We start from the raw sequence: 20,893 nt of genomic DNA, 5'->3' as shown, positions 1-20,893 counted from the left end.
TTAAAATCGACTTAGATGATGGTAGTTTTCACTGACACTGCAAGTTAGCTTTCCTAATTTGCTATATGGTATTTCACTCAATTCAGTACTGACTGCGCACAAATTACCTTGAAGCCTTCTCTGAATTATGAGACTATCAGAGTAAACCCCTCCTCTCCTCCCTCAAAGAGCACCTATGAAAAGATGCCTACAATCAGATGCCAAATTTCACCTTGGCAACTGACACCAAGGTTGAATATGGTAAAGCCTGACAAATGGCCCAGATCACCTAGACTTTCAGCCTGAAAAAAAGGGGATCTTTCTCGGAAAGGAAGGAGACTAAACAGGACTGATTTAGATAATTCGGTTCAGCAGAGGACATGCATCTATTCAAACAGAAGGCTGTAAGCTTATCTGTATCGGATAGGGTTGGAGATAGAAGGTCTGATCGAGGCCACTAATTTCAAGAAACAGTATACTAGCTCACCTAGGAAGTTATCTATCAGGAGATTAAGAGCCCAAGTGTGCTAAGGCAGGCACACTCACACCCTTCTCAGCTGGAAGACAACTTTAAAATAATCAGGCCCATAACATTTCCAAAGCCCACTCACTCCCAGTTTCTCAGGGTTACATAAACGATACCCTCAAGATAACTGATCATTGTTCTTTTAAAGAAATTCAGGAGAAATCTTGGGCTCAAAGTTTCAATTTTTGCTTTTTAAAATGTAGTCTATGAGCCACTGTTTATTTATGTGATAGGTATGTTAGTACAGGGCAAATTAATGCTGTTAATGGGACCGTCTGACAAATAACCAGTGAATAAAGGTATGTCCCTTCTCATTCTACCAGCTGGAGAGAGGGAAGGAAAAAAAAAAAATGCACAAATACAGATCAAGATGCAAACTGCAAAGGTATGAGGGTGAGATTAACGAGTCCTTGATTTGGAAATGAATGCTGGCAGGAAGCCCCAGGACAGTTATCACATAAGGTAAAAATTCTAGAAGAAATATAAAGGTAGAAATTTAAATTAGGTAGAATTTTTTTTTTTTCTTTTTCAGTGGCACCCACAGCCTATGGAAGTTCCTGGGCCAAGGATCTAATCTGAGTGGAAGCTGCAACCTACCTACACCACAGCTATAGCAACTCGGTATCTGCAACCCACTGAGCTGGGCTGGAGTTCGAACTGGCACCTCCACAGAGACAAGCTGGATCATTAAACCACCACACCACAGCGGGAACTCCTTACATTAGGTAAAATTTTTTAAAGGTGTTTACCAACAGGAAATGCAGATGGAGAGATCCAAAGGAAGTGTTTCACTTTATGAAACCATTATAGCATTAGAAGGAAATTAAACTATATTGAGTTTTTAATTAAGGAAAATAAAAACGAAAATAAAAAAGAGAAAGGAGAAGAAGGTGAGCAGGAGGCTTTAAATACCACTCAGCCAAGCTTAACATGAAATATGGAACCAAGGCAATTATCTAGAAAATTTATGATGAAAGAACTATCATTTTTTGAAATTATTAGGACACATCAAGAAAAAAAAGCAGTTTTGAGATCTGAATTACATGAATTAATGACTTAACTCTCCACTTGATCTTTTTAATATAGTACCAGTTTTCAAGGAGACATCCAACAAGCTGTATTGGATATAAATTTTATGCCCTCCTTAAACTTCAGGTTTATACCCAAGGTTGTACCTTTACAAGTCCAAGGTGGCCAAAGCCACCTTCTTTGCAACGACATCCAGCCCTACCACCATCCCCCACACCCTGCCATATTCAGTTATCAGGCGGAGCCATTCAGCCTGCTCCACATTTATCGTAGGGTTTCAGTCTATCTTCTGGACTCTATCCAGACACTACTCAACTATCTTTACTGTGAAACTGAGAGTTCTGAAATTTTTTCCAACACACACACACACACACACACACACACACACACACGGGATTAGTGTTCTGCAAGCCATATTTTATCTCAGGGCACACAGGTGCTACATTCCTGTGGCCAATTAATACCATTATTTTAGGCCCTACTCAGACATATTTTACCTTAACGACAAAAGCAGTAAGCTCCTTAAGAAGATAAACACTTCAATCTGGCCAGCGATTTGCATTATGCAATATTTTCTGTTTCTGTCCTGATGCCTCTTTTGGGGGAGTGGGGTGCCCATCCTATATAGAACTTCCCTGCCCAGGGATCAAACCCACGCCACAGCAGTGACCCAAACCACTGCAGTAACAATGCTGGATCCTGAACCTGCTACGTTGGTGCCTGCCTTTAAATCCATTAGTAACAGCACTGCAGAGTCGACCACCTCACAAAATATGTTTAATACCCTTAATTATGAGAACTGATTGGGCAACCACACTTCTGCCAGGAACTTCTTACAAATTTTCTCCCCCTGAAATCCATTTTTCTTGGAAGTACTTTTTTCCATTCATTTACCTACCCGAAGCCTACAGAAACAGTGATTCTATTCTCCCAAGGCAGAAATTTCTCAGAGATAATAGCCCAACCCAAAGGATTTCCATGCACTACGTATTAATCCATTAGTTCAAAACATGAGTACACTTTGTATCTGACCCATAGTAAACCATGGTTACACAAGGCAGTGACCACACAGAAATGATAATCCCCAAATCAAACTCTGTAAGCGTCCAGGCACTGATGGGATTCTTACAAGTTATCAGCTCATGCAAGATCAAGGGCCAGGGCCTAAATCATGGCTGTGTCCACTCCTCCCCCAACACAGAGAGGTGTGAGGGACCGAGTCTGCCACAACTCAGAAAATAAACATTCAAGACAGTATTCTGAAAGATTAAATGTAAGGATTGACAGTAATATTCATAACGAATGTGGCACACAATAGCTACTTTTTAAAAGGCATCAATTCAATTTTATTGTTGCACCCCCTGCCCCAAGATCCCACCGGCAGTGAGGAGGCAGTAGAGCATAGTAGAAAGACAAAAGTTCAGAGTCAAAAAAACCTGGGTTTGAATTCCAAATGTGTTTTGAACCATTTCCTTGTCTTCAAATTGAGATTTATGTTTAAATGCCTATCATGGATGATCAATATTAGACGTAAAAAAACCTAGCTGAGTAATTGGCACACAGTAAGTGTTCAATAAATCATAGCCACTATCATTATCATACTTATCACTGTAACTAGGTTTCAAAATATCTTGTGTTAATTCTTCTTTTTACTGTAAAAACTAAACCTCATTTCAAACTGATTTCCCCCCCTTTTTAGGGCTACACCTGTGGCATAGGGAAGTTCCCAGGCCAGGGGTACAACTGGAGCTACAGCCGCCAGCCTACGCCACAGCCACAGCAACACCAGATCCAAGCCGCATCTTTGAACTACACCACTGCTCAAGGCAACACCGGATCCTTAACCCACTGACCAACGCCAGGGATCAAACCCACATCCTCATGGCTATTAGCTGGGCCCTTAACCCACAGAGCCACAACGGGAACTCCTTCAAATGCTTTTTAACCCTGCCTCCCCTTTCCCAAAATATCATTTTGAAATATGTGAATAAACAATTCAGCCCAAACACCAACTATGTAACCTAGAATATGCCTGTGGGAACTTCGAAGACGACAACCACGCTATGTTCTATGCATTGTCAGTATGGTTTTGTTTTGTTTTGTTTTAGGACATAAATGTACAAATGTATACAGATGAGACGTGAGCCTGAAGGCTTCAGTGTGTTAAGACTCTGAAAGGCCCTGAACCAAGCATAAGAGGAGCCAGAGAGATTCTGGATTAGCCTTCCTCCCACCACAGATGGCCGTGAACTTGCTGGGGCTCCTCTTCCCAGCCTAACTAGAAGGGGAAGAGAGAACTCTTCTCCAACACTACCCTTCTGCTGAGGACCCAGGCCACTGCCCCCACCCCCTGAAGACTGACTATCCTAGACCAAAGCTCTGAGACAGACCTCAGGGCCTTAGACTAAACCTCAAGTCCACAATTCACAAGCACAGCCATTCCACCAGCTTCACAAAACAGGCCAAGAAGCAGAAATTTAGTACACGGGGTGGGAGGGAGCCCAGAACACACACCATTAGAAATAGAAGAGAGGGACGAGATGTGGGCATTCTCACTCAGAGATCAGGGGAACTCAAGCCTCCTCCTACACCTCCAGCCAGGATAAAGAAAAAGGAAATTTAAATAGCACAAAGTAGCCTATGAATGATTAACATTTTAATTATAATCTAAGCAAAGCCTTTTTGGGGAGTTCTCCTGGTGGCTCAGCAGGTTAAGGATCCAGCATGGTCATGGCAGTGGCTTGAGTCGCTGCTGTGGTGCAGGTTTGAGCCCTGGCCTGAGAACTTCTGAATGCTGCAAAAAACAAACAAACAAACAAACAAACAAAACAAAACAAAATCCCAAACCTTTCTTATAGTTAGGCAGGCAAAATGGGTGATGAGGGTCAAAAGGTACAAACATCCAGCTATAAAATAAGTTAAGTGCTGGGGATGTAATATACAGAGTGGTGACTGTCATCAGCACTTGTGTATCTCGAAGCTGTTGACAGAGTAAATCTTAAAAGTTCTCACTTCAAAAAAAAAAAAATAGCTACACTTATGGTGATAATCATTTTGCAACACCTATAAATACCAAATCATCATACTGTAAACCTCACTCTAAGAAATGATGTCAATTATCTCAATTAAAACATAAAATAAAACCTTTTTATTCTTCTCCTCTATCTGCAATCCTACCTGACCCTCTCTTCTGCCCCTGAGAAGTTTCTTTCTTAAGGCTACCATAACAAATGACCACAAACTTAGGGCCTTCAAATGACAAGATCTTACTCTTTCAGAGCGCTGGAGTCCAGAAGTCCAAAATCAAGGTGTCGCAGAGCCACGCTCCCTCTGAAAGCTCCAGGGGAGGGGTCGTCCCTGGCCCTTGCCTTGCTGTGGGTATCTCCCAGCCATCTGGTGCTTCATGGCCTGTAACTGTTCTGCTCCAACTTTTGCCTAAGCATGCACACAGCTTTCTCTGCACCTAGTGTGTCCACTCCTCTCCCTCCAAGGACAATGGATTTAGGGCCCACACTAATCCAATATGACCTCATCTTAAGTTACCTAATTACTCCCAGAAAAACTTTATTTCCAAATACGGTTGTATTCTGAGGTTCCAGGTGGACATGAAGGTGGGGCGGGTGGGGGATACTATTCAACCCACTACAGTTCCGAAATTAAAATAAACCACTACCACCAGAGTTCCCATCGTGGCTCAGGGGTAACAAACCCAACTAGTATCCATGAGGATGTGGGTCCGATCCCTGGCCTCACTCAGTGGGTTAAGAATCCCGCGTTGCTGTGGCATAGGCTGGCAGCTGTAGCTCTGATTCGACCCCTAGCCTGGGAACTTCCATATGCCACAGGTGTAGCCCTAAAAAGACAAAAAATAAAATAAATTGAAATGAAATGAAATAAAACAAAATAAAGGAAACCACCACCACCAAAATTTGGGGCAAAGTGGAGGAAGGTAACAAATTACAGCTTCACAGAACTAGAGAAGTTTAGATTCTAAAAAAGTCCAAAGATACCACCTCAGGTGGAGCCTTGAGTACTAAATCTGAATAGGGACTAATGTAGCTTTTGCCTTTTTCTCACCTGTGGGAAAATGAAAGTCTTGGAAAATATCAAAAGTCTCAAATAGAACAGCACTAGCACACAGAACAATCCACTGATCCAGACTCTAAACATACTGCGTAGTTTGGTATCAGGTATAGATGAACAATCGCATGTATTATCAAGAGTGGAGTGGCAAAAAGAGGTAAGGCAGAGGAGAATATTTTTCAGCTTAAAAGGCTTTCATTTAACTATTTGGGGGTGGAAGTGGACCATGGGTCTTAGAAGCCCAATTTCCTTTAAAACAAAAGTAGTTATCTTAGGTTTTCAAGCATTCCCTCCAAATTATCCTGTCTAAATGATGACATAAGCCTACATGGAACACTATATATTAGAGCTCTTTTTTGTTTTTAACCAAGGTATTATTTAAGGTAGGTGGGGGAAAGAAAACCTTGAGATTAGCTGAAAGACTTGTATATACTCCCTCTGCTGGCTCTAAATTTAAAGAAAATTCTCAATGGCTTCAGAAGCCAAGTTAATTTTATTAAAATTGGCTTTTCAGAAGCCAATTAATTTTACTAGACATCTAAAAAACAAGGAAAAATATGATGTAGATTCTCCAACACATATACACTCAAAAGTCTTCAAAGAAATAAGAAATTACAAAACACATACTGGAAACTGCCAAAGGCAATCTGTTGGCTTTATTATGGGTTCACTCCAGAGGAAAGCTAATGCATGTGGTTGTCTGTGATAGGGGTCACATCCTACCTTGGCCTTGCCCCCTACGCGTGTGCCACAGAGTACTCTGGGCTCACCTGTCTCATCTGGACACCCAGGCATGGAGAGCCCCTGTAAGATAATCTGGCTTCTTCACCACAAGCAATTACTAGAGTAGCAAATTAGTGCAAGCCCCTCAGGCCATCAGAGAAGTTAGTCCACTTCACTTAGTAATATTATCCCAAAGTAGTGACTGACACCCTGCAGAGAAAACTTCTCAAAGATTAAAACCTTAAAAAAAAAAAAAAAAAAAGTCCAAGTGAAAAAAAAACCAGCTTGGAACATACTCTGATCATACATTTGTGTTTTACCAGGTAGAGGGATGCATCACAATATTCTATGGATATTTCCTATCGTACTTCTTTTTCCAACCAAGGAAACTGCAATACTGAGAAAGGAAAGTTGTGAGGTCAAGAATAAAATGTTTAGAGCCTTTCTGGGTAGTGATACAATCAGAATCAGGATCCTCTAAGATAATCACTAGCCCAACAACCTATTCAGCAAACTACCTCAGGGCATTCCCTGGTGGCCTAGTGGTTAAGGACTCGGCACTGTCACTGCCCAGGCTCAAGTCACTGCTATGGCATGGGTTCAATCCCTAGCCAGGGAATTTCCATATGCCACAGGCGCGGCCAAAAAAAAAAAAAAAGAAAAAAAAGACAGACTACGTCAGAAGAGCTGCAGACGGGCCCTGGAAAGGCCCAACTCACAGAATGCTCCCTATCTCTTCTTCCTTCATATGTGACTTCTATTTTCCAACCCATAAAAATAAAACTTTAAGTGCATCTGGGATTTAAGCGTCCAATGCAGATAACTTAGTTTTACACAAGAGCTCTGTTCCCTTAAGAAGTAGGTAAATACATTTTAGGCTGAACATGCCATGACTCTTTCTAGACATATTGATGCCACATAAAGTGGGGGGCCCGCACAGAGGACAGACTTGATTTCAACTTTCTCTGAAGGAAAGGTCACCCTAAGATCAGGTTTTCCTCAGTTTCTGTGGTGGGTAAAGACTGATGAAGTTTTCAGGGACTTCTACATTAGGAAACAAGACACTGCAAGAAGCGCCTTAGACAGCAGAACATCATTTCATAATTATACTACATCATATCAACACTAGGGAGTCTGGGCCACCTCCATAGCTACAAGTATCCAAAAGGCATCACCTCACTCCTGACTCACGTCAAACCTTTTCAGTGTCGCTGTCCCAGAACAAGGCTAATAAGCTCATGCGCTGAGGACATGATCCCAAAAGCAGCTCCAAGAGTTCCCATTGTGGCTTGGTGGAAACAAACCCAACTAGTATCCATGAGGACTTGGGTTCAATCCCTGGCCTTGCTCAGTGGGTTAAGGATCCGGTGTTGCCATGAGCTGTAGTGTAGGTTGCAGATGTGACTCGGATCCCTTGTTACTGTGGCTGTGGTGTAGGCCGGCAGCTGCAGCTCCTATTCGACCACTAGTCTGGGAACTTCCATATGCCGCATGAGCAGCCCTAAGAAAAAAAAAAAGAAGAAGAAGAAGAAAGAAAAAAAAAGAAAAGAAAAGAAAATCACTCCAAGTATCAGAAATGCCTTTGTCTGGTAGACACCTTCCTTGCTGTCCAGGCTCTCACACTGTACTTGAGAATATACAGGAACCACAGAAAAGTGACAAAGAAACAGGCAGGAGTCAGGGGGTGGGCAGCGTAGGGTGGGGCTGAGAGAATAGGCTTTTCTAACAAGGTGAGCTCAGAGTGCTGAGGAAAAACGCAAAATGAGAAACACAACTTCCCTCCTGCCAGCCAGCCTGCCTGGAGGATGGGGGAGGGGGAGCAGAGGACAGCAAAATGAAGTAAGAATTTGCAGAAATGGAGGCACTAACTCGAACAGCTGTGAAACCACAATGGTTAGCAAGAGACATTACAGAACACTAGTGCCCTGGGCTCACACGGACACACTCTTAACTCCACCCCTGCTAGCTGTGTGTCTCTGAGCTAGTCACTCACATGCTCCTGGCCAGTTTCCTCACTTGTAAAATACAGTCGTTAGATGATCTTTAAGACTTTTTTGGTTCTGCATTTGAGGCAAGAAGCAATGCAGATGATTCTACTGCACCAAGACTCCACCCCCCCACCACCCCCAAGAGGCCAGTCCACCACGGCCCCACAGGACAGAACTGGTGACTTAAGGTTAGTTCAGGGCCACAGGCCTGTCTCTAATCCGAGTGGACTTAGGAAGGCCCCAGCTTCACTGAAACAGACCCAAACTACAGGAGCCATGTGACAGTGGTCTTGTGCCTCCAAAGCAAACTAAAAATGATCTGCAAAGAGCTAAAGACCAGCTCTCTAAGTCAGAGCTCAACATCAACTTTGCCATTTGCCGGTAACTACTCTGCGGAGAGCCAAAGCACTAAGGAGAGCAGAAGTACAGATGGGGAAAAAGGCAAAGAGAAAGGACGTTAATGACAAGTTTACAAAGCAGAGATTTGCAAGTTTACTTTCTGTCTTCCCGCAAGAGAACATGAACTGCTGTGAACTGGAATCTTATCTGCCCTGTGCTACCACTGCATCCATGGGCCCGGCAGAACACCCTGCATGCTGTATGCTTTTGATAAATATTTGTCAAATGAATGAAATGGCATGAGAGGCAAATGGCTAAAAAGGGTTTTCTCTTTCCAATCTTTGACTCACTTACTGTACAGCAGCTGTAGCATTTACTGACACTAAGCCATCTACAAACACGGCATCCCTCACTCCCTCTACAGATGCAAAAAGCCCAAGGGGCCCTAAGGGCCCCTCCACAAGTGATACAGGAAAAGTTGAGGAGAAAAAAGAGGAGCCAAAAATAGGATCAGTCTGTTCCCCACAGACAAGATGAATGGGTATGAGAACAAAATAAATTCCATATTCTCTCCAGTCCAGGGAATCTGGAATCGGATCAGCAAAGGATAAGTTGGGTACCTCGCTAGAAGGCACTGGCTTAAACAATCACACCTTTGCATTTCAGCAAGATCTTTGATGAATGGGCCTGCTCAAATTTCTGCAGACCAAGTAAATGATTTTTTTAGTGAGGCAAGGCTTCTTCATTAATCTTCCAAATAAAAACATCTTACAGGTATTGAGTAAGAATCATGAGTATTAAAAAATTTAACTACAAGATGTTCTTCTATGGTGTCATTCTCTTAAAATAGAACCCTCCTAAAAACTCCTAAAAATAAGTTTGCATAGTTTCACTGAATTTTCTAAGGAGGAAATAAAATATATCAAAACAAACACTTAGCTTCTTTTTAAAAGAGTCTCTCTGCTACCCAGGGCTCACAGATCAAAGTCTAAAAGGGCCAATTTCTTCACTTCATTGGTCGATGACACAGCTTTGCAAAAGAAGAAAAACAGTCCCCCTAGTGTACTGCTGCCCTACAAAGAGGAAGTATGTTAGTTGAGAATCACCGACAAAGACAGCACTGCCAAAGGAAATTACAAAACAGCGTTCTGGCAACCGGGGCCAGGCTGAAGACAGATTCCTCGTATGGCACGACCGAAACTGGCCCTTTGGTGAGTTACTCCAAAAGGTGACCGAGGGCAAAATTAGAAGCCAACATGGAATTGCTGTGACTTTGTCATCTTGAAACTTAAAATTTTTAACGATTTTTAAACATCAAAGTTGCAGTTAAAATAATATTTTCTTCATTCAATCTCTTGAAATGCAACTGAATGCGTTCATCTAAAGAGGAGACGGTGAGGACATTAGCAGGCATTACGTGGCAGGTTGGCCTTCCTCTTTTAACCCTGGGAAGCATCAGTAAGAGGATGCATTCTCACATAAAGGAAGACCCACTCTCCTGAGGAGTCATCCACTGCAACAGCAGCAAAGTCCTCACACGGTATCTTACATTTGTGAAATTACAGGACTCACTACAGAAACTCAGGGCTGCCTATCATAATTGTGCCCTGACTCATGGGAAAAGCAGGCGTGCAGGCATGTGAAGGAGAATCAGTGATAAACAGGCCTTCCCAGGTAAACCCTGGAGTCCTAGAGGTCTGCCTGAGACAGGAGGAAACAAGAGAACCCACCAATTCAATTAAGGGTGCTGTGCAAGTTAGCTTAATCTGAATTAAAGGAAATGTAACCTTTTCCCCTCTTAACCACATCTGATCATTCATTTCTACTTTAGCGCCTGAAGTAAGGGAACCTGTGAGATAGCCATCACCTTTCTCCCTGGCACAGTTAGCATCTGACAAACTTAAAGTAACCAAGAGCTTCCTCCTTTTGTTAAAATGCTCTTTTCTGCCACTTTCGTCACTTCATAGTTCCTAGTACCCATCCTGATAGACCCCAGACAGCTTTGCAAACACTGTGCACTCACTTAGCCTCCATTAATATTTGTCTATCTTTTCGATGCTGAAACAATAATAACCAAGATGTTTTTAGATTGAGAGGCAAATACACTTTTCAGGAAAACAACCTCTAGTTATTTAAAACTATTCAGTACTTAGTAAATAACCTTAGAAAGGATCAATTTAAAGAGAAAAATGGTGCGATAAAGAACAAAGATCTCGGAGTTCCTGTTGTGGCTCGGTGGTTAACGAATCCAACCAGGAACTCAGTGGGTTAAGGATCCAGCGTTGCCATGAGCTGCAGTGTAACAACTTGGATCCCACGTTGCTGTGGCTCTGGCATAGGCCAGTGGCTACAGCTCCGATTAGACTCCTAGCCTGGGAACCTCCATGTGCAGCACGCAGTCCTAGAAAAGACAAAAAGACAAAAAGACAAAAAGACAAAAAAAAAAAAAAAAAAAAAAAAAAAGAACAAAGATCTCTACGCATTCCCATCAAGGCTGGGCAGAAATGAACCCAACTAGTATCCAAGAGCATGTGGGTTCAATCCCTGGCCCCGATCAGTGGGTTAAGGATCCAGTGTTACCATGAGTTGAGGTGTAGGTCGCAGACATAGCCTGGATGTAGCATTGCTGTGACTGTGGGTAGGCCAGCAGTTGCTGCTGCAATTCTACCTCTAGCCTGGGAACTTCCATATGCCACAGGTTCAGCCCTAAAAAATGAAACAGAACAAAGATCTCTAAAACCTCGGCTACTAATTACTTCTGTACTAAATAACTAGCTGTCCCATCTAGGAAAAATCATTAACTTGTAGAATCATGTTCTTCACCTATAAAATAAAAGGGCTTAACTAGATTAGTAAACCTCATCTCGGCTGTCTGCTATAATCACCTGAAAAACTTCAAAAATAAAACAAAAAACACCCCCAATCAATGTTCACACACCAGCCCAAATAAATCAGATTCTCTGGGTACTGGTGTTTTTTTAAAAACAAGCTCCCAGGTAATTCTACTATGCAACCAGAGTTTTGAACCACTGGTCCTGATTCTGATCTCCGAGGCTTCTTTTCTAATTTGTTCTATGATCTCAGGGTGATACTTCTGGTTCCAAGATCTCATAATACAACTGCCCAAAAAGCCACAAAAGAGGTAAGGCCTAGACCTACATACTATTCCCGTGTGCATACCTGACTAGGAGAGGGGAACCTGAATCCTAGATATTTTTAGAAGTTAAAAACCTGAATGCATAACTCAGAATGAAAGTAGTGTGGTTTAAATGCACATGCATGCTTCCAAAATGACTAATCACGATCAGAATCAATTCCTAAAACCTGGATGCATGGAAATGGGTCACAATTAGCTCCTGACCTCTCCCTTTTCCCTCTTCTTCTACCCCCACTAAACCACAAGCCCAAAAAAAGGTTGGCTATTAGTCATAATTGGAATGTGAAACCAAGCAGCCCCAGTTTCAAAGAGCCTTCTCAATCCTCAAAGATTTGAAAGTTCCTGCATGGCTGCATCTTTTGATAAAGGTCATCTTGCAAACTCTTTAAATTATATTCCTATAGTCTTCAAAGATTAATTCTCATGTGATACTCAGAAATGGACTTGGTGTAAAATTTTAAAGTAAAAATATTCATAAAATTTGGGTCCTGTTTTAAACATATTATGGCTAGACAGTTTCAATTTACATTATTTCATGAGATGTTAAAGAGAAGTGAGGTAGCAGAGAAGGAAAAAAGAAACCATGAGACCAAAAAATAGTCAAGACATAAAACCACAAAGTTTACGACGAGGCCCAAAAATCTCTACTGCAAATCCTGTAAGCTACAGGAAAATAAAATTAATTAGTCCAGTCTCAATTCAAGGCTACTTTTGATAATACCACCTTCTCCTATAAACCTTTAAAAAAAAATCAAATACTACAAACTGGTATTAGCTTTAACTATAGTGTACATAAATTTATTACAAGAAATGCTACTTGTAAAGCTAAAATTACTTCTGTAATCTTAAAAAATCATACGAAAGGTGAAAATGCTTTCAATGTTAACTTTTTAACTAAGTTAAGGCTAACTTTCAACTAACAGGTTATCTACACCAAATTTAAAACATGTAAGACTAAATTTCACATGTGAGAAATTTGAAAAATATTTCAAACCCCCCATCCATCTTCTTAGATCCCATAAATTCACTCCTTCCTAACACTACAGTTGCTATCCATTTGGAAACTCAGTTTTTAAAAGTATCACATTAGCACTGCTTTGAAATGGAACTGTCATCCTTTCTGTAAATAGTCCCCATATCACACAACTCACATTTCTTTGCAAAGCGGTAAAGTTCAATCAGATATAAGATTCATAGTATCAGCATTTGTTAAATGATGAGACAGATCTGTGGAATTTGTGGAAAAATATCAAAGCACACCTTTTGCTTTTAAGGTACCTACACAAGCCCTTCCCAACACTAACCACTAAAAAAAAAAAATCGTATGGCACTTTGTAAGTTTTTTTTAAACAATTATAAGTCAATACATTGAATCCTTTAGCTTTATATACTAACTCCTCTCCAGTGCTTCAGTTCTCCACTAAGGTCAAACTGTTCTTTATACACCCACTGGAACCCAGGAAGTACAGGACTCCCCAAAGACAATGAAAGAAGGGACAGAAGGAGGAAGCAACTACCTCTTTAATTAAAAAAAAAAAAAAAAAAAAAAAAAAAAAAGCTAACTTGTTAATAGAAGCAACTGAGAAATAATATGAAGTGATATGTATCTCCCTCCAGTTGCACAGGGCTCTCTTTTGCCTGGTACCGACTAACTCATATCACAGAGATGGGGGCCTGGCAAAAACAAAGCCGCTGGGTATCTGCAGCCCAGCAGGGGCACAGGAGTTAATCTCTTTGGATGCCCAACTGCAGGAAGTCATTACATCATAGGCCTTTCCACACCTCTCTCCCTACCACGTGTCCAGTGCCCCAAGAGGCTGAAAAGGAACAGTGGAGAGCCTCTCTTCAGGTTCACTTACAGGTAGAAGCCATTATGGCTCAGCTCTGCCAGCAAACCTGCCTCCCAAAGGCTTACGTGAAGCGACAGGCCCCGGTTCTCTACTCCTGGACCCGCTGCTTGAAACAGCTCCAGAGGCCAGGCCTCAGCGGGGAAGCAGCAGGTGCAGGACAGTTCCCGCTGAGGTGGAAGGGCTGGCCGGGTCGGGGCCCAGATCATCTCAGAGGCTACTCAGAGGAAGGTTTAAGGTTGAGACACCTCTTAGGAATAAAGGTGTTAACACACGCAAGGAAAGAGAGCCGGCCAGGAAAAGGTTTACAACCACTGCTTTTTGTAATGGGATCGATGTGCCTGTGGGAGTTAACACCTACAAGCCTGAAACTTGGACACAGGGGTTCTCATCTGGCTAGTCTCAACACACCACGCTTAGGCGACCGACTGGAAACCACAAATCCAACCCCTCCTCTGGGCACTGATTCCCAAACAAGTCCCCTCACTCCACCCGCAGCGGCCTCGCCGCACCCCCACTACGGGGAAACCTGCTCCAAAGCTGGCCGCGGACGTACCTCCTCCGCTACAACCCAGGAATCGGGCAAATGCACTCCTGCCCATCTGGCCAAGCCTGAGGCTTCCCCAGGAGCCTCCTCTCCCGCTCCCGCCGCGTCCGCAGCGGTCCCCGGGCTCCCCTCCTCCGGAGGTCACACAGAACCCCCAAAGCCTTACAGCTGAGGCTCTCCCTGCCAACCCCTCTCCCGGGCGCCCGCAGGCGCGCTCGGACGAATCGAAGGCGCGTCTCGCACTGCGCAGGAGACCGGGCGGGTCTGTCCGCCCGTCCGAGGTGGGTACGCACCTTCCAGCCGGCAGAACTGTTGCTGTCGCCCTTATCCTTGAAGTAGGGCACGCAGCGCACCATCCACTCATAGATCTGGGACAGAGTGAGCCGTTTGTCCGGGGAACTCTCGATGGCGCGAGTGATCAGATCGGCGTAGGACAGGTTCCCCCAGGCGTTCCGCCGGGAGGAGCATTTCCTCGGCTGCCCGGAGCCCCCAGCCGCCCCCGGCTGCGGCGGTGGCAGTGGCTGCTGAGGCTGCAGCGGCGTCTGCGTCCCTCCGCTCAGCGCGCCCGCCGCGGAGGCTGGGCCGGACCCGGGTTCCTGCCCTCCGGGAGCCAGCAGCCTGGCCGAGTCCTCCAGGAGCAGCCCAGAGCCCAGCGGGCCGCCCCCGCCGCCGCCGATCGCCATGGCCGAGCCGGCCCTACCGCCGCCGTCCTCGTCGTCTTCATCGTCCTCCTCCTCGGGGATCATGGAGTCAGCGGCCGCCTCCCCCGAGGGCTTGGCCGGGCTCCCCTGGAGCTCCGGCCTCTGCAGGGGCCACGTACAGGAGCGCGGACGGCTCTGGGGCTCGAACTCCGGGTCCAGCTCCACTTCGAGCGGAGAGAGCGGGACCGGGGAGGCCGGCGCCTCTGCCATCTTCGCCGCCTGCCCGCCCGCGGCTCCGGCTCTCACACTCTCCTCTTGCGCCGGGGCGGGGTGCGGCGGGGGAGGGACGGGGGCGCCGCGAAGGCTCGGGCTCCCGGGCGCCGCCGCCGCTGCTACTGCCGCCGCCTGGGAAAGCACGAGAGGAGAGAGAAGGAGAGTTGATTATCCCGGGCTGGAGCTCAGTCCCCGGCGAGTCCTCGCCCGCCGCCGCCGCCGCCGTTTCCCGACCACACCGCGCCCGCCTCCCAGGAGCAGGCAGACCTGGAGACGTGCGTCCCGCGAACCTGGCGCTGCAGACGCCACCCCCTGGTCAGGCCGCGGGGGAGACAGGAGCGAATCGACAGGCTCGCACGGGGCAACCCCCTCCCCCCGCCGCCACCGCCAGCGGAGCTGCAGGTCTCCACTGGGCTAGGTGGCGGGGCGGGGAAGAAGGGGGAGGGGCGGGGCGGGGGAGGGGCGCGAGCCGCGCCTTTAAAGCGGGCAGCAGCCCGAGCTGGCGCAGCCCAGACGCGGTCGGAGCCTGAGCCCGGGTGTGCGTGCGTTTGTTTATGTTTCGCTCCGGCCCGCACAAGTGCTTCCCGCGGCGCCACCGCCGCCAAAGTCTGTGGCGTCTTCGGCTCTTCTCCCCGGCCTGGTCCCGGCCCCGCCGCCTCCGCGCTCTCCTGCCATCCCCTCCCAGCGGAGGACCCGAGCCCGAGGACTGCGCGGGCAGTCCCCTTCTCCTCTCTTCGCCCGCGGGCCGAGAGGGCGAATGTGGGTCCGAGCGCAAACGGGCCCTTGTCACTTCCAGGAACAGGGAAAGACGGGAAGAAGGGAGACAAGCAGCTCAGCGGGTGTTTGCCAAGGGTCGAGCTGAGCAGCAACGGCCACTTTGGGGGTGGTGTGGTTTATTTTCTCGCGGGCGTTGTGCCCTCCACCCCTTTCCCTATAAGAACGGGGGGGAGGGGAGTAGTCGAAACGTAAATCTTCCAACAGGTCAGGAAGCACAAGTCTCCCAGGCCAACAGAAAACCCGGACCAGCACGTTCATCACCTCCTTGCTCCCACTGCTGCCATCTTGACAGTTTCCCCCCTTCACTCAAGTCCTTTAAAAACACTAGCGGGAGAGAAGAAGGGCGCGCACACCGAGTCACGGGGAGGGAAAAGGGAAGCGCCTGGCCCAGCTCGGAAGCAGATCCGGAGTCACCGGGAAGGCGGCCGCCCCGCTGCACAGCTCCGGCGCCTACCTCGGTTCCTTCCCTTCAGTGACGAGGGGGGAGGACGCACAATCCCGCGCGGGCCCGGGGCGCGGCGAGGAGGGGGCGCACAACCTCAGCCAAGGAGAGGCGCTCCGGCCGCCGCTGCTGCAGCCCGCCTGAGGAACCGCCTGTCAGCCAGCGCGCCGCCGCCTTCCACATTCCTCCTCCTCCCTTCCACGAGCAGGGCGGCCGCGGCAGCAGCACAAAGTTATAGACACACGCAGGGTGCCTCAACCTAGGCTGACGGCGAGCGGGTCCCCGCCCAGGGGGAGGGCTGGGCAGCGTGCCCGGGTGCGCTCGTGTGCGCGCGTGTGTGTGTGTGTATGTGCGCGCGTGCGCGGCCCAGATCCCCGGGGCTGCGGGCTTGGGTGTCACGGCGCGCATCGGCGCCGGGACACGGCGGGCTCCAGCAGCCTTCCCCGCCGGGCTCCTCCTCCCTCCCGCGAGCCTCAAAGAAAACAAAGCGTGGCGCGGGCCCAGAAGAAAAGGGAGGGGGCAGCCCAGAGCCCCAAACGGTCCACGAGCGCTGTCGCGTGGCCGCCCTGCCTCGGAGCAGGGCGCCTGGCACTGGGGGGTCCCCCTAGCCAGCGCGTCCCTCCGCCAGGCTCTGGGCCCGCCCTGGTGTCCGGTTCCCCTTTAGAACCCGACACCAGGTAACACCTGGAGACGAGATGCTGTCCGCTGATGATAAGAGTTACCTCAGCGTGAAAGTACTAGCAAGCGAAGATGTTGGGGCCCTCAGGACTTCGATAAGCTGATGCCCTCAGTTTTGATCCTGCACGAAAGTTTGCACTTAGTCTCTAACCTAAGACGCCTGACTGCAATCGTATTTCATTTTTCATGAATTTCATGGCAAAGGAGGGGATAACTGTAACTAAGAGAAAAGCAAATTATTCCGCATTCTTAAGTACAAAAATAACTTTTGAACAACTGTAAATGGGAAATAATGAGTCTAATTTTTAAAAGACGCAAAATAGCTAATTGTGTTTTTTTTATCTTTTTAAAGAAAACTATTTCTTCAAGTTTAGAAAAACATCTTCAAAAGTCCTTATCCTACGATCAGTACCCAAGCCGTTCATTTGTGCACTAAGAATTCACTACATACGACACACACACTAAAAGTCTTTCCATTTTCGTTCAGAAATCTCTCCCCCCTACCCCAGCCCAAATCCTACCAAGTCACTAGAGACACTAGACTTGAGAGCGGGCTCAGCAACAACCCCAAACACAAAAAGGTCCAACCCAGCAGGCGCAGGAGTCCGCCCACCCTGCCTAATCCAGGCTCCGGACTTTGCGCAGGACCCGTCACTCAAGTGACGCGAGGCCCCGCCCCTGCAACAAGCTAGTTCGACGCGTACAAACAGATGATGTCATTGTATCCACAAGCGCGTGACCTGGGAGCTCTGCGCCGGGTAGCCATTCGCTGCGGCGCTTACTCGTCAAGCCACGCCGCGCGCTGACTGGCCGCGGCCATCCGTCTCCAGGCCCTAGACGCCCTTCTCCGCCCCCCGCCTCCGCCTCCCCAGCAAATAATAAACAATCGAGTAAAATTCGAAGGAAGGAGAAGAGGGATGAGAGGATAGGGCGCGAACCAGAAGGCAATCCTTCTCGCGCTGACGGGAGGGAGAGTTAAAAGGAGGGAGACATGAGAGGACCGGGGAGGGGTGGCAGGGTGCAGACCTGTGGCGATGGGTCCCGCCGCGATGAGGTGGCATCAGGGGAGAAAAGTTGGAGAGCACTCTGCGGGGCGCGCCTGGTACTGCGGCGAATGGTGCATAGGGCGCTAGGGCCCGGGAGCCGCTAGGGGAGGTGCGCGGCCCGCCTAAGGGGCGGAGACTGGGCCGCGCTAGCACCGCGCGGGCGGAGCCGTCAGACACGTGCAGGGGGAGAGCGAACGCGCGTCGCACAGCCTCGCCCGGGGCGCGCAGCACCTCCAGCAGCGCGCGCTTGTTTACCAGCGCACGTGGGTGTTATTTTTAATAGGAAGGTTTTGTTGGCTGCGCGGCGGAGTTGCTGGTGCGTGGGGCCGCACGCTCTGGCTGGGGGACGCGGCGGAGCTCGCGCCACCGCCTTCCGGAGCTCTGCTCGCGGGCCAGCACGGCTGTCCCCACTGCGGGATTCTTGCGCAGCTGGCCACTCTGGCCGCGGAGCCTGATTGCGAGTTTCGCGCGTCGCCCAAGTGTGTACAGAGACAAAGTGTACCCTCCGCGGAATGCTCGCTGCCTTTTGTAAGCCCAGGCTCGTCTCCCTCGTTCACATTCCGGGAACAAAGCCACCTGTTTCTTTTGGCCGTGCAGGCTGCGCCAGGCCCGGCTCCGCGGCCACCGGTTGCCGAGCAGATTTAACACGTTCGTACACTCTCTGGCACCAAATACCCTGTCCATGAGGTGGATTTTCGTCATCTTTCGTGGTTTGCACCCTTGCTCTGAATGTCCCCAGTCCATATGGACCTGTGCTTGGGCATACATCTCTGCCCAAGTACAACTTCACTCCTACTTGGGGTTGTCTTTGGAGAGAGAAGTCTGGGGAGGAGGGCTCTGACTACTTCCTGGGCTAGCTTCTCTGCGTCGGGCGCCTCTCCTCCCCTTGTGGGCCTGCATTTGGTTCATAGCTGGACTGTGGACGACGATGTATGAATGTTGTTGATGTCACAACTCTCAGCTTCAAGTGCCCAAGGCAGGGTAAAATATATTACCCTGCGTCTAATTTTCTGCTTTGCACGAAGAACTGTGAGACCAGATCACCCAGGACTTTGCACTGTGATACAGCATAAAATCCAAAGAATTTGCAGTTGCTTCTTAATACTTTAACACACTGTTAAAAGAAATCACCCTTTTTCTTTTCTAAATCTAAGCATCCTTTGTCATTAAGACGTAGAAAGAATGTGTTTAACTAGCTGGGCTCTCAGCCATTAGATGTTCACTATAAACATGTCGAGTGTCCATTTACAAAATGCATATGCCAAGGGCATTCCCTTAAAAAATGGTAGAATTAAAGATTCAGTAGATTAAAAGAGTTTATTGTGACCCCCTTGGTGTTTAACAGAAGACAAAATACAGCTATTTCCCTCAAAAAGTTTTACAGTCTAAATTGGGGGGAAAAGATGTTTAAAAGTTAAAGATTTCAAAAGTTTATAAGCAGTAAAAGACAAATCAAAAGGTCATACATAGAGTGGTCATATATAGTGTGGGGTAAGTTTCTTTCTCTCCTGTTTTTTTTTGTTTTGTTTTTTTGTCTTTTTGCTATTTCTTGGGCCGCTCCCGCGGCATGTGGAGATTCCCAGGCTAGGGGTCCAATCGGAGCCGCAGCCACCGGCCTACGCCAGGGCCACAGCAACAGCAACGTGGGATTCGAGCGACGTCTGCAACCTACACCACAGGTCACAGCAACGCTGGATCGTTAACCCACTGAGCAAGGGCAGGGACCGAACCCGCAACCTCATGGTTCCTAATCGGATTCGTTAACCACTGCGCCACGACAGGAACTCCGAAGTAGGCTTCTAATGAGTTGAGGATCAACCTCAACTGGCAGTTACTATAAACATTCAGTTTGGTAAATAGTGAATCTTACTCAAAGAATTAACACTTGTAATGTGTCCCCACGGGCAAAACTTTCAAAACTCAGAGGTTGAATCCCAGTGATTGTTCCCTTTTAGCCTGAAAATGGCTTTGTCCTTTGCCTTCCCCTTGAAGGCTTCCTTGGTCATTCATTTCTTCCCTGAACTGTTCCATTTAGAAAAACTAAGTTAGGTTGTTGATTGAGAAGGAATGCCAGCATTACCTTTGAGGTAGAATTTTTGGTCAAAACTTGCCCCACTTATTATACCCTATTTATTTCAACAAATGATTTAAGGTGGTAATAATCCATTCCATTTTGTAAGTTCAATCACTGGAGGAACATTTAAAAAAATTTTTTTACCCGAATAAGCTAAGGAAATACACCATTTCAAACATCTAATTGTGGGGGTAGTGGTAGCAGATGCCAGGGTTCTCCTCTAAGGGGGTCACCACTAGCACTCAGGTCCTTGCCCAGTCCTCCTTGCACCTAGGTCACCTGGACACCCCCTCTGACCCCAGAGCACAAACACCGAGGACTGAGCACACTGTCTGTGAGCAAAGTGCTCCTTTTCTTCTTGGATTGGTTTCTATGTCTATCCCAATAAAGAAGACAAGAAACACAAACATGGTACAGCCTCCAAGCAAATACGTGACCCAGCTGGAAAGAAAGAAGGATCCCCAATATTTAGCTCCATAGTTGCTCCCCAGCCTTTGCCTGATACCTGCATCAGTCCCTCTGCTTCCCCACTCCTCAGCACTACTCCCATGGAAAACATATTTATTGAACACTATGTACCAAAGAGCTTGAGCTTTGGCTTGTCCTCTAGGGTGTCAGTCCAGGCAGGTTTCATCACTACCCTCTGTCTGGAGCTCCTGTCCTCTCTCCTCCCCTTTTCCCCATCCAGGCATGGCATATCCTGGCAGATTCCCCCACCCACACCGACCCCCCACCAGGTCACGA

At 47.4% G+C, this 20,893-nt stretch overlaps 1 protein-coding gene across 4 annotated transcripts in view; it reads right to left on the bottom strand.

Moving 5' to 3' along the window:
• The window catches only part of FOXO3 (forkhead box O3), a 133,651-nt gene extending 115,500 nt beyond the window's left edge, over window positions 1–18,151 (bottom strand). The window contains exons 1-2 of one of the 4 annotated variants that reach the window (XM_021084231.1): window positions 18,056–18,151; window positions 14,512–15,264 (exon numbers count right to left, since the gene is read on the bottom strand). In XM_021084231.1, coding sequence (XP_020939890.1) covers window positions 14,512–15,129 — 618 coding nt within the window. In that variant the 5' untranslated portion in view covers window positions 15,130–15,264; window positions 18,056–18,151. 4 annotated transcript variants of the gene reach the window in all.

This window comes from Sus scrofa, chromosome 1 (genome assembly GCF_000003025.6).
Source record: "Sus scrofa isolate TJ Tabasco breed Duroc chromosome 1, Sscrofa11.1, whole genome shotgun sequence".
Lineage (NCBI taxonomy): Eukaryota > Metazoa > Chordata > Mammalia > Artiodactyla > Suidae > Sus > Sus scrofa.
This window is presented reverse-complemented; position numbering and strand designations above follow the sequence as displayed.